Source organism: Nuphar pumila, chromosome 1 (genome assembly GCF_984573655.1).
Source record: "Nuphar pumila chromosome 1, dmNupPumi1.hap1.1, whole genome shotgun sequence".
Taxonomy (NCBI): Eukaryota; Viridiplantae; Streptophyta; class Magnoliopsida; order Nymphaeales; family Nymphaeaceae; genus Nuphar; species Nuphar pumila.
The window spans coordinates 27,882,365-27,896,084 of record NC_143249.1 but is presented as its reverse complement, the minus strand read 5'-3'; the positions used below and the strand labels follow the sequence as shown (position 1 = coordinate 27,896,084).

General features: G+C 42.8%; 1 protein-coding gene across 1 annotated transcript; it reads left to right on the top strand.

Moving 5' to 3' along the window:
* Positions 1–4,160: 4,160 nt before the first annotated feature.
* Positions 4,161–5,732, top strand: LOC149848495 (cytochrome P450 77A1-like). Its single transcript, XM_090004471.1, has one exon. The coding sequence runs from the start codon at positions 4,161–4,163 to the stop codon at positions 5,730–5,732; it is 1,572 nt and encodes a 523-aa protein (XP_089860597.1).
* Positions 5,733–13,720: the final 7,988 nt, after the last annotated feature.

The following is a 13,720-nucleotide window of genomic DNA, read 5'->3' as shown; positions in this document are numbered from 1 at the left end:
TAGTCGTTCAATGCATAGACAGTTCCTTATCAACAAGATTGGCAAATATACCAGCTATTATTACCGAGAGGGTGGTGTATGTTCCCCCCCGTATCCCACGTCTGTGTTCGGGGCTTTGAATGAGCACCACGTATACAAGCACATGGGGCTCGTATTCCCGTGTATGTTGACATAACTTTGCATCGAACTCTGGTGTTGTTGCAAAGACTTAAGTACCGTTTCTTGCTATTCTTCTCATAAAGTGATGGTTTGAGAAAATGACAAAAATGCCCTTCATTCAAAAAAGAAAAAACAAACGGTTCAAAAAAATGACAAACATATCCTCCATCCAGAAAGTTGAGGATGATGTTGACTATTCAAAGTCTTCTTCTTCTTTCTCCGTTCAAAAAAAGGACAAACATGTCCTCTATCCAGAAAGTTGAGGATGATGTTGACTCTTCAAAGTCTTCTTCTTCTTTCTCCGTTCAAAAAAAGGACAAACATGTTCTTCATCCAGAAAGTCGAGAATGATGTTGACTCTTCAAAGTCTTCTTTTTCTTTCTCCGTAAAACACTGTAAAACCCTCTCTCTCTCTAGAGAAGAAATCAAGGGAGGCAAAGAGTTCTCCCTGGAGAAGGCCATGAACATCAACCCTCTCACTCTCTCTCCCTTCTCTCTCTACTTCTGTACACATCCAACATATGATCCTACATTGCTCCATCAAACACCGACTGACCTGCACACTGACTGTAGCATTGTTCAACTTGAAGAGTTGTGGAGTCTGATTCAGAATTTTTACCCTTACAGAAGGGGGGTCTGAGGGCTCCTCCCAACGTAGGTAACATCATTCAACTTGATGAGTTGTGGAGCTTGATTTAGAGTTTTTGCCCTTATAGGAGGGGGGTTCGGGGGCTCCCCCCCGGCGCGGATCCCGGTAATAACTTTGTTGGGGCCTTCCAACAACGATTTGTAGTGTTATCGGGCTTTCCTACATCGATTTGTAGTATTTTTGGGTCTCCAGCAAGCCCCACAACGATTTATAGTGTTATCCGGCTTTTTAACAACGATTTGTAGTGTCTTTTGCAAATCGCTATAGCGATTTATAGTGTTTTTGGATCTCACTATAGCGATTTATAGAGTTTTTGGATCTCACTATAGCGATTTGTAGTGTCTTCCGCAAATCGCTATAGCGATTTATGGTGTTTTTGGATCTCACTATAGCGATTTGTAGTGTCTTCCACAAATCGTTATAGCGATTCATAGTGTTTTTGGATCTCACTATAGCGATTTTAGTGTCTTCCGCAAATCGCTATAGCGATTTATAGTGTTATTCAGTAAGCAAATCGCTGTAAATCGCTACCCGAATTAGGACCAACTTGTCAGGGTCATATCTCCCTAACCAAAGGTCATATTCCAAATCCGTAAAAAATGGTGTCTTCGTTATTAAGTCTAGTTTATTCCTGTAAATTTTAAGCAATTTCTATTGACATTTCATTCCCCATTTTAACTAAAAACCAGACCCTTATTATTTTGTGTTATTTGAGTTGCACAACACCATTCTCGCTTGACATCCACATCTTGATTCTGGCATGCTCCCTGTTGGATTTTTCATTAATTTCTTTCAACCTTGCTTGGAACAAACATATGTCTTTCTCACCACGACACCCTGTGCATTTTTTGACCACGACACCCGGGACCCGTGTTGGGGGGGAGCCCCCGGACTCCCCTCCTGTAAGGGCAAAAACTCTAAATCAGGCTCCACAACGAATCAAGTTGAACGATGCTACCCACGCTGGGAGGAGCCCCCAAACCCTCATTCTATAAGGGCAAAAACTCTAAATCATGCTCCACAACTCATCAAGTTGAATGATGCTACCCACGTTGGGAGGAGCCCTCAGACCCCCCTTTCTGTAAGGGTAAAAACAATAAAACAGACTCTACAACTCTTCAAGTTGAATGATGCTACCCACGCTGGGAGGAGCCCTCAGACCCCTCTCTTGTAAGAGTAAAAACTCTGAATCAGGATCTACAACTCATTTAGTTGAATGATGCTACCCACGCTGGGATGAGCCCCCAAACCCTCCTCCTGTAAGGGTAAAAACTTTGAATCAGGCTCCACAACAGTCAATATGTAGGTCAGTTGGTGCTTGATGGAGCAATGCAGGATCTTCTACTGAATGTGCACAGAAGCAGAAATAGAAAGGAGGGAGAGAGTGAATCAGGCTTAAGTACCCTCTCTTTCATTGGTGCAAAAACTCTGAATCAGGCTCCACAACGAATCAAGTTGAACGATGCTATCCACGTTGGGAGGAGCCCCCAAACCCTCCTCCTATAAGGGCAAAAACTCTAAATCAAGCTCCACGACTCATCAAGTTGAATGATGCTACCCACGCTGGGAGGAGCCCTCAGACCCCCCTTCTGTAAGGGTAAAAACTCTGAATCAGACTCCATAACTCTTCAAGTTGAATGATGCTACCCACGCTGGGAGGAGCCCTCAGACCCCCCTTTCTGTAAGGGTAAAAACTCTAAATCAGACTCCATAACTCTTCAAGTTGAATGATGCTACCCACGCTGGGAGGAGCCCCCAGACCCCTCTCCTGTAAGGGTAAAAACTCTGAATCATGATCTACAACTCATTTAGTTGAATGATGCTACCCACGCTGGGATGAGCCCCCAAACCCTCCTCCTGTAAGGGTAAAAACTCTGAATCAGACTCCACAACAGTCAATGTGCAGGTCAGTCGGTGCTTGATGGAGCAATGTAGGATCTTCTGCTGGATGTGCACAGAAGCAAAAATAGAAGGGAGAGAAAGAGTGAGAGGGTTGATGTTCATGGCCTCCTCCAGGAGAGATTTCTTTCTCGGATAATCCTACAGTGCAGAGACTGACTCTTAAATAATCATCTTCGGGGCACTTAAGTCTTTACAACCACTCTTTTTCAAGAATCTTCATTTTTTTTGCATCAATGGAGGAGAGGGTACTTAAGTCTTTGCAATCCCATCAAACTCCAACGCTAATTAATGCTGACAAACATGGGGATATGAGACACACATGCTTACATACGTGGTGCTTTTTGAGACCCCCAAACATGAGATGTAGCTAACTGCCCTGTTCGGGGGGGGGGACATATAACCTGCTTCGATTATTACCCATTGAAACTAGTAATTTTGTGACAATGCAAGGGGCCTTCGAGTCACAAGAATGTTGGCCTTTCTTTTTTACTCTTTCTTGCTTGCCTTTCTGTCCTAGGCAACGGTGGGACATCAACTCAAAGGTGTATATATATATATATATGGATTCCAGAAAACAATAATCATGTTCTATTTCAAACTTCTATTTCATAGCTCAACTACTTTTTTCTTTAGATTGCAAACATCAACACCATCGGGACGGTTGTGATAGGTTTTGCTACGATTCACCTTGTGCCAGATTCGTCTTACTCACAAGGTGAGCGGTGTATCCAAACATGCACTAAAACTCGGTTGGGAGCTCCTTCTCTTTAGAACCATTTATGACTATAATGGACGGTGAGCGTGTTTAATCATTTTCCAAAAGTGCTTTGGCACAACACATTATCTTGGAAGCAGATGAGGTCATGCTGAACATGAGCGTTTTTGTTCATGCCCACATCGTGGCCATCCGATTTGCATTTTAAAAAGCTCAAAAGTCAACAAAACCACGTGGCATTCATCCAAAATGCAAACAGACGGCCACGATGTCGGCATGAGCAAAAACGCTCGTGTTCTGCTTCCCAATATCTTCTCTTGAAACTCCCTACCCTAAAACTTCATGGTTGTACGGTCTTGCAACAGTGTAAACATGAATAATGCCACCCTCACCATCCACTCCCTCATTAAGACCCAACTATCTCTCACCTTTAAACTCTCAGCCCTTCTCGTAATTAAAGAGTGGAGTCCAGCCAACTGCCCACATTCCTTGGTAGTTGGGAGCTCAAAACTGGTAATCTTTTACCTGTTTATCCTGGAATAAAGGCTTTACTCCCTAGTGCTGCATTATACACCCGTAGCCCATGCAACGGCAGGTTTCATCATGACAGTCTTCAACCTTCCTTGAATCATCTTATAAGAATCATCGGATTCTTCTACCACAAGCAAGATAACCAAAACCAAATTTGAATCCAACTAGGAAAGAGGAAGAAAAAGAGCTCTCTCTCTCTCTCATATGGAGATTCTGGGGCTTTCTCTCACCACCCTCACGTCCCTTCTTCTCTTGCTCTTTAGCACCACCTTCATCCTTTTCCGGCGAGTCTCTTGCAAGCACCACGCACCGAAGCTTCCGCCGGGGCCTCGAGGCTGGCCGGTGGTGGGAAACCTGCTGCAGATATCCCGCGCTGGCCGTCCCTTCATGGACACGGTGAAGGAGCTCCGCCGGCAGTATGGGTCCATCTTCACCCTCCGGATGGGAAGCCGCACAATGGTGGTGGTCTGCTGCGCCAAGCTTGCCCACGAGGCCCTCATCCAGAAGGGTCAGTGCTTCGCCAACCGTCCCCGCGAGTACCCTACCAAGTCCGTCTTCAGCTGCAACAAGTTCACTGTCAACTCCTCCCTCTACGGCCCCGTCTGGCGCTCCCTCCGCCGGAACCTCGTCTCCGAGATGCTCTCCCCGATCCGAGTCAAGGAGTTCCGCCCGGTCCGCAACCGGTCCCTCGACCGGCTCATCGACCGTCTCCGCCAGGAGGCCGCTGAGGACCCCGATTCCCTCGTCTCCGTGCTCACCAACGTCCGCTTCACCGTCTTCTACATCCTCCTCTCCATGTGCTTCGGCCTCGACCTGGAGGAATCCGATATCATCCTGGTCGATGACGTGCTCAAGCGGGTGCTTTTCGCGATTGAGCCACACCTCGATGACTTCCTGCCGTTTCTCCGGCTGCTCTTCGCGAACCGCCGGAAGGAAGCCATGAAGGTTAGGGACGAGCAGCTCGCCATCATCCTCCCCATGGTGCAGAAGCGTCGACGGATACTGGCCGAGACGTCGTCATCGACGTCGCTGGAGAAGCGGAAGACCGTCGCCTACGTCGACACCCTCTTCGAATTGCAGGTCGAGGGGAGGAAGCACTCGCCGAGCAACGAGGAGCTCGTCACTCTGTGCTCGGAGTTCATCAATGGTGGGACCGACACCACCGCGGTGGCGGTGGAGTGGGCGGCGATCCACCTGGTGATGGATCAGAAGGTGCAGGAGAAGGTGGCAGATGACGTTTACAGAGCCACAGATGGAGGGAGAAGGGTGGTGGTGGACGAGGACGTGGAGAAGATGGACTACCTCAATGCCTTTGTGAAGGAAGTGCTGAGGAAGCACCCTCCTACGTACTTCCTCCTCACTCATGCTGTAACGGAGGCCACCACCTTGGGGGGTTACGACATTCCGGCCGACGTCTCAGTCGACTTCTACAGCCCAGCTGCCTCCGAGGACCCGAAGCTGTGGAGGTCGCCGGAGAAGTTCATGCCGGAGAGGTTCCTGGGGCAAGAGGATGCAGACATGACTGGGGTGAAGGAGGTGAAGATGATGCCTTTTGGAGTGGGGAGGAGGATCTGCCCAGGGCTGAGCCTGGGGACGCTACACATTAGCCTGATAGTGGCCAGGATGGTGCAGGAATTCAAGTGGCTGCCTCCTCCTGGGTGCAAGGAGGTAGACATGTCGGAGAAATATGCTTTCACTGTGGTGGCTAAAACCCCACTTCGTGCTATGATCAACCCCAGAAGGGAGGGTAAGAATGGAGGTGTGTTGATGGAGTAAGTAAACCAATACGAAAAGTTTGAGATAACAAGTTGGGAAGGTGGTGCTAAAACACTACACTGGCTTGATTCATGGTAGTGTGTGGTTTTTACTCTCTTTTTTTTTTGTTTATTTGGTTGCTTATGTCATGTGAAGTGATAAGACTAACTGAAGTGTCGAAGAGAAGTTGGTAGGGTTTATACTCTGCTTTTTTATCTTTTACTTTCATTTGGCATGATTAGCATGTGTGGTAGGATGTATAGTGTGATGAGAAGAATGTGCATGGATTAAGTTGAACAATTATCTTGACATGGGTAGTGACTTTTATTGCGTTTTGTGAGACAAGAAAAAAATGCCTCCGCATAGCCATTTTCTGTGTAAACACAAGACACAGAAAAACATTATACAAGTAGTGAAATTCGGAAACTGATTCCATCATTTAAAACAGGATGGGTTTCATCATACATTCAATCCTATAGCCATCCAGCAGAACCATTTAGCCATTGATTGAATGACTAGGATTGAATGTATGATGGAACCCATCCTATTTCAAATGATGGGATCTGTGTTTCTGTGTTTTGTGTGGGCTTGAGTACTTAAGTGGAGGAAATTTTACAACAAAGGGAAATAATATCGACATATATTTAGTGGTAAAATGCAAGAATTGCCGCAGAAGGGCCAAATTTTATGGTGTAATGCATGTTGCCATATCTATGTAAAACACAAAATACAGAAAATCACTACAAGCACAGCAATTTTCTGTGTTTTATGTGGCCGAGCTTCCATCTGTTATATATAATATAACCCGATTTAACCTTTGGTAAACAAAGTCGCCAATCATCTTGTGACCCGGCAAAGGCACACAAGGTTGAACACTTGAGAGTTGTCACTCTTGGTAAAGATTTAATTGGGAAAATTGCAAAGCACGTGATTAAATCTGTCAAATCGACTAAACTTTTTGGCCTAGTTGTTTTTCATAGTTGGCCAACCTAAATTTAATGAAAACCCAAAATCATCCTTCATTATCTTATTTTTCAAAATCATCCATTTCATTTTGCCAACCATGGCAAAATCATCTTTAAGGTAACTTAGACGTCACATGATCGAAGAATTCATTTGCCCTAACATTTTGAGAGGTAATCATGATATGATAGAAGAAATGTTTATGGAAAAAAACTTTTCCCGTTAACCAATGAAAAAGGAAGAGTACATGAATTCGCGATGCCCTTTGATATCCCGCGAAACCAAAATAAAAATAAGTGAGCCTAATGAGGATTCTCATTTACCAAAATTTTCACCTTCCGTATCGAAACATTGTACCATCTACCATGGGTCTCCAAGAGGTCACCAAAGTGCATTTACTTTGATTAAGAAAAGGAAAGTACAACTTGCCTGCACTTAAGAGAGTGACCCTTGACATGCTACACCAATTAAGTGTCTTTTGCACTAATTTGAACACCTTCTAAAATCATTCTTGGAACTTGTACATATAGGGATGGACGGGGAGAGGGTGTTGGGTGTTCTCCCCGGAACACGCACGTAGCTACAGTGCGTGTTGGGGGGGGGGGGGCATATAACCTGCCCCCATTGGACGGGGGCAAGGTTTCCACCTTTGCCCTGTCTCAAAATTCAGCCCTCCATCCCTGCATGGGTTTTCATTTTAAACTTCATCCCCGTTGCATGTCCTCCATCCCTCAGTTTATATGGGGGCGAGGGGAGGCCGGGCCCTGTTTCTCCCTGGTCCACTGTCATCTCACTAACAAGGATGGGGGCGGGGCGGAGCCAGGGTTGGGGAAAGCATAAGTCCATCTCCGCCTCCAAGAGGTTTTGATTTTAACTAGGGATGGCAGTGGGGCGGGGGACAAGGTTTCCACCCCCGACCCGCCTCAAAATTTTATCCTCCACCCCCGCCCCGCCTCCGCGGCGGGGATGGATTTTATCCTCCATCCCCGTTTCATACCCTTCATCCCCGGTCCAAACGGGGATGAGGCGGGGCGGGGCGAGGATATATATTGCGGGGAAAAGTGGTCGGGGCGGGGTTGGGCGGGGATCGTGGCGGGGACGGGGCGGGGCGGGGAAAAGTGCACGTCCACCCCCGCCCCGCCTCCGCGGCGGGGATGGATTTTATCCTCCACCCCCGCCTCCATCCCCGGTCCAAACGGGGCGAGGCGGGGCGGGGCCCCGCTTTCCCCGGTCCACTGCCATCCCTAATTTTAACCCCTGCCTCTATCCTCGTCCAAAAGGGATGAGGCGGGCGCCGAGCCCCATTTTTCCCGATACACTGCCATCCCTATCTACATACAACGTTATCATAAATAGCCTTCACTGTCCTAATTTAACATATTGTATGCAAAAACATTGTGCTTAACTTCTTTAATGGAGAATAGAAAGAAATGAATACCCAAAAACTTAAAGCCTTTAAATAAGCTACTGATATTGTAAGTGACGTAATGGTATTGCTGTCACAAACCTTTGAGATTCAGCCTCTCGTCTTATCAATTTAAAACTACTAAAAAAAGAGCGTTTTTCTTTGCAACACAAAAGTTGTGGTCACAATCTTCAAAAATATAATATTGGTCAACATTGCCAAAGTCCAAGAGAAGTTAAAGATCATTGACTTGGGACATGGGTTTGGCCTTTCAAAAAAGCCAATGAGCATCAAACCACTTTTCTGGATTGTCTTGGTTAAGCCTCAGTAGAGATGGTTGGAACACGGTGGCCAAAAACATGATTTTGTAAATTTGAGATCCCAAAACCTAAATCTACATTTTCATGTTTGTCATCTTTAAAACTTCAATTGCTCCGCTTCTAAATTTTCGAAGATGAAAACTGAAAATTAGTGTGACTGAGTCCGCAAGATCAAGTGACCTCTCCCACACACGAACTTGCCAACCAAAAGGATAGAACCTGAGAAAAGCTTGAAAATTAAAAAAATCTAACCAACAAGTCAAAAATAAAGTGTTTTATATATTTAGGAAGACTAAAATGTTTTTGTGTGATAAATGAGTTTAAATGACCATAAATCCAATGTTCTAAAATTTGGACGAAAATGATTCTAAACGGACACCTTCAACGGACGGTCAAGAGCAGCTCGGGTTCAACTAAATGGTCTCAAACATTCTGAATGTAGCTTTCAAATCGAAAATCAAAGTCACTCAGTCAAGAGTTTCTCTTCCTCTTAGGTTAGGTTTGGTCAAAATGGGCCTAGGCTCCTCCTAAAGCATCTCACACCATTGCGGAGTGCAAAGTGTGCTATCAGAAGGACTCTAAACACATGGGTTAACAAAGTATAAGATTATAGAAAAGGACCCCTTTAGACCCTCAAGAGTTTCTCTTCCTCTTAGATATCCGACTAAACTTTTTCAATGGCATTTTGGAGAGAAACAAAAAGAAACATTGACTTTATAAAAATTATGTGATTTTGTACTTCCCACCATATAAAATGATTTTATTTTGAAAGTTTTTCCAACAATGTAAATGCTTGGGATTCGGATAGATGTGGTCAAATACTATATTCGACTAACCGGATGTTATCTAAAAGGATTCCAATTAGGATGGTAAATAGCTCATACCAGATATGCTGATAGACGAGTTCAGATCAAATAGGGATATTCTTTTAATTCAGTACAAAAAAAATCAAAACCATATCTGCATCCAAATATAATTGGATATGGTTTTGGCTTACCAAATGCAAGTAAATGGAATTGAAGTCGGTTCACTCTTGCAATGGGTTAGCTAGGAATGGATCAATATTGGATGGTGGTAGAAAATGTGTGTATTATTCAGCTGGAATTCATAGTATCAGACTATCAACTCAATCTCACCACCACATATATGTATTTAGTTTGGTTTATTTTCTAAGGGTCAAACTTTGGATTGTGGTTTTTTTATGTAAAATTATAATTTTTAAGTCATAAATTCTTGGTACATTGTGGGCCGTTGATTTTTGAAACATTTTATAAAACATACTTATATCTCACAATCATCTGATTCAAAACTCATTATCTATTAAACAAGCCTTGTACATCACATCCGTAGGGCTGGATTTTAAAAAAAATCAAAACAAATTAAAAATAAAGTGATTTCTAGTTAATAGTTTTGTACCATCATCAGCACCAAATATTAACCCATATATATTGATGAAGTATGAAACAAGAGCAGATACGAACAAGAACCTTGCGCAGAAAGTTGTGAAAGCCACCTTGAATGTTATTCATCATCGAGATGAACTACACCTGATCACATCGAGAAGCTTTATGTTTTGTTGTTTTTTTATGAATACAAGCAGTCTAATTTTTAGATATTTGTGTGGTTCATCTTGTTTGGTTAGGCCAAGCGAAAATGCTCCATCACCTACTGCATATTATCCGGCCTCTAGTTGGTAAAACCTTTGAGGTCCCTTCCTCAGTCAATAGTACACTTAATTGTTAGCATAAAATGGATCGTGAAAGTGCCACTTACCAGATGCGGCCTTGGATAATCCGAACGGCGCTTTGGTGGACGCAAGTAATCAATATTCTTCTCAATCAATCAAAGTCCTCAATGAACCCATGCTAAAATATTGAGAGGTGAGCAAGACCTTTGAACCCAGAGAGAGAGATCACACCCGAATATGGCACTCAACAACCACCTATGCCCTCATGGTAGTCTTCATCAAGCTATCATGGATCTCTCTTATTTATAGGAAGATCTGGGGGAGGCCCATGGGTTCATAATAGGTGCTAGTAGAGGTCCATATGGGCATGAATTTCATAATTGTCTTGTAACCCCCCAAAACCCAAAAGCCTCTCTAATGTATGTCCCTTCATGGGTCCATGTCAATATGGGTCACATCTAGGTTACATTTGATCTGATCCAAAATTCAACATTTTCTCACTTGACCCATTGACACGAAAAATCATATCTTCAAGGTTCTTTACCGTTATCTCGATTTAATTTTCATATGGGTTCAGATGCTATCCGGTATCACAAGAATGAATCATATAAGACATGGAGATGAGCACCCCTGTATAAAATGTCATATTTTCATACACTGCAATATAATTCATTTTCAGTGTTTTAGCATGTTAAGATTATCTTTATTAATAAGTTGGTCTCTAACCCATTCTATTGGTCATTTAATATTTTTATTCGGTTATTCACTCTACTCAATGAGAGATCCCTAATGCAGAATCAATAATGCATAAAATCATAGATAATCAATTTATTTTCACAAATGTAATCACATATAACCATAATGTATTGTCATATATCAAAAGAAAATAAATAGACCCATCTTCTTTACATGTTGAGAATATAATCCTGGTGCTAGCTATTCAATAAGGGGATCCACAATTATTAACTTTGAACCGATTGTATCAATACACACTAAATGATTCTCAGTTCTTTCTTTAACAATAAAGTACTTTAACTTCATGCGTCGACACAAGGTTGAGCTCTTGTTATTATTCGAGAAGAACACTGCAGCTTCATTATCACATAAGATCTTTAGTGGCCTTCCAATAGAGTCTACTATACCAAGACCCAATGAAGCTTCTAATCCATATGGCCTAAGATGAAATCTCATTTAAATCAATAATTTCTGCCTCAATGACATTAAATTTCTTTATTGTCCTGCAGTGAGAGATGACACTTCGAATATTCTTAGTCAATCGCAATTGCAAAAGCAACCGGCTAAGATTATTTGAATACCCTCACTCCTCATAAATAGTCTTATGAGTGCTCTCACTTCTCATAAACAGTCTTTTGTTCGATTATACTATTCTCTACATGAGTGAGAGATTAACTGTTTTATACAAGATTCATATTAAAAAGGTAAATGTGAGACATTTTATTATTCACTTTTTCTAAGGCAACCATAATAGAGTTATTATTGTTTCACTTTGGTAAAAACAATAATACTCTGAGTTGTTTCATACCCTAAATTATCAAGGAATTGACTTCAATTGGTGAAACTAGCATATTATATAACTAAAAGCAATTTAGCACTGTACATTTGGGTATGAACATGTTTTATGGGCTCATATATACATTTACTATTATACCCTGTGTGAATTTTAAACACAATGACCTGCCTTTGGATATAATAATTGTTTCATAAAATCACACACAATCTCAATACTGAATTTCAATCTCAACACGGTCTAAGAAACTCTCAATCAATAAAACTCGGATCACTTTATTGATAATGAAAGTGAGTTGATCGAAATCTTTTATTGTAAGTTCATATAAAACATGTCATAACACAAATAAAATGCTTGCATTCATAATCTCATGCTTAAATAATCATAGATAGCTCAAAAACAACATGAAACATACTTTATATCAAGTTAAAGTTACCAAAAAGTATGAGACCAATGACAAAGACATGCATTTACGAGTTATATTTAGGATTGAGGTCTTAAAATGGCATAAACAGGCCCTTAAAGACCCTAAATTGATCACAAAAAGCTTTGAATTGGTCATAAAAACTCTGAACTGGTCCAAAAAACCACTGAAGTTGTCACAAGAAGCACGAACTGGTCTCACAAACCATTGAACTAGACCCAAAAGGACCGAACCAATCCCTAAAAAGCCAGAACCGGTCCCAAAATGCATGAACAAGTCTTAGAAACCACTGGACTAGTTTCTAAAATGTTTAAATCAGTTCTAGAAACCCTAAAACCGGTCTCAAGAACCCCTGAACCAGCCTTACAACCGCATTGGTTTATGGATTGGTTCTCTCCTTAATGGGTCAAATGGTTCTATTTTAGACCTGATCTGACCCATGGTTACTGACTCGATCTACCTAGTAAGTCTTGGACCAGGTCTTAATGGGTCGGGACCAAACTCGATCCACCCAGAACCCCAACGAGTTTGGGTTCCAGACTGACTCTGACAGGGTCGAGCTCAGACCCAGTCCACCACTAACAAGTCTAGGTCTTCGTCCTGATTGGGTCCCTCAATAGGTTCGAGTCTCGGATCGAGTGAGACTTAGACCCGGTCCACTCGAAACCCACAATTGGTCTGGGTCCTGGATCAAATCCGACATGGTCGGACTCATACGCAGTCCACTTGAAAACTACATCAGGTTTCGGTTGTGGACTGGGTTCACCTCGTTGGTCATGGATCCGATTGACCCAAAACCCCTAACGGGTTTGGGGTCTTAGACCAAATCCCACTAGATCGAGCACAAACCCAAACCATCCATCCTTCAAACGGGTCCGGGTCTGGATCGAGTTTTGCCAGGTCAAGTGCAGACTTGATCCACCCAAACCCACCAATGGATCCGAGAATGCTCTTCCCAAAATACAACATGTTGGAGATCTCAAATGTCAATCAGGTTTGCTCAAAATTTAAGTGCAAACAACTTTCATTTTGATACCATTATAGAATTCTTCACCGGTTCATCGAAAAACGCAAATGAAGGTGTGAGACTGTGCATGGATAGATTTTTGCCAAAATTCTGTAGAGCCTCTGGAAAACATGCTGGAATCCCTCCACACAACTTCGATGATGCTCAAATCACTCATACAAGATTGTCACACGTCAATGAACTTAGACCTTCGATGGATATTGCCAAAATTTTAAGATATACAGTAAAGGTCTCCTTATTAGTTGCTAACGGATAGCCAATCAAATGGTTGGTTGAAACGAGTGTGGCAGGCAATGGGTCGCTTATCAATGCTTCCTCCATTGTCGTCCAACATCCCAAAACCAAACGAGAGCCTGACAAGGGAGAACAATGATGATTTTTTTTTTTGGCAAGCATCGCACAGACGCCGACACACCCACACACCCACACACCCCGAATATGCTAAGCGGATGTACGGTGCGGGTTCATAACCCAATGTTAACATAAAATAGATCGTAGAAGATGCACTTACCGGATGTTGCCTTGGATGATCTGAATGGTGCTTCAGTGAATACAGATGGTTGACGTTCACCTTAGCTAATCAGCTCCCTCAATGAGCTCAGGCCAAAATGTCAAGAAGTGAGCAAAACTCTTAAACCCAAAGAGAGATCAAACA

Bases quoted from the DNA above. Each gene is read 5' to 3' on its own strand.
- LOC149848495 (XM_090004471.1), top strand. From the start codon at position 4,161: ATGGAGATTCTGGGGCTTTCTCTCACCACCCTCACGTCCCTTCTTCTC.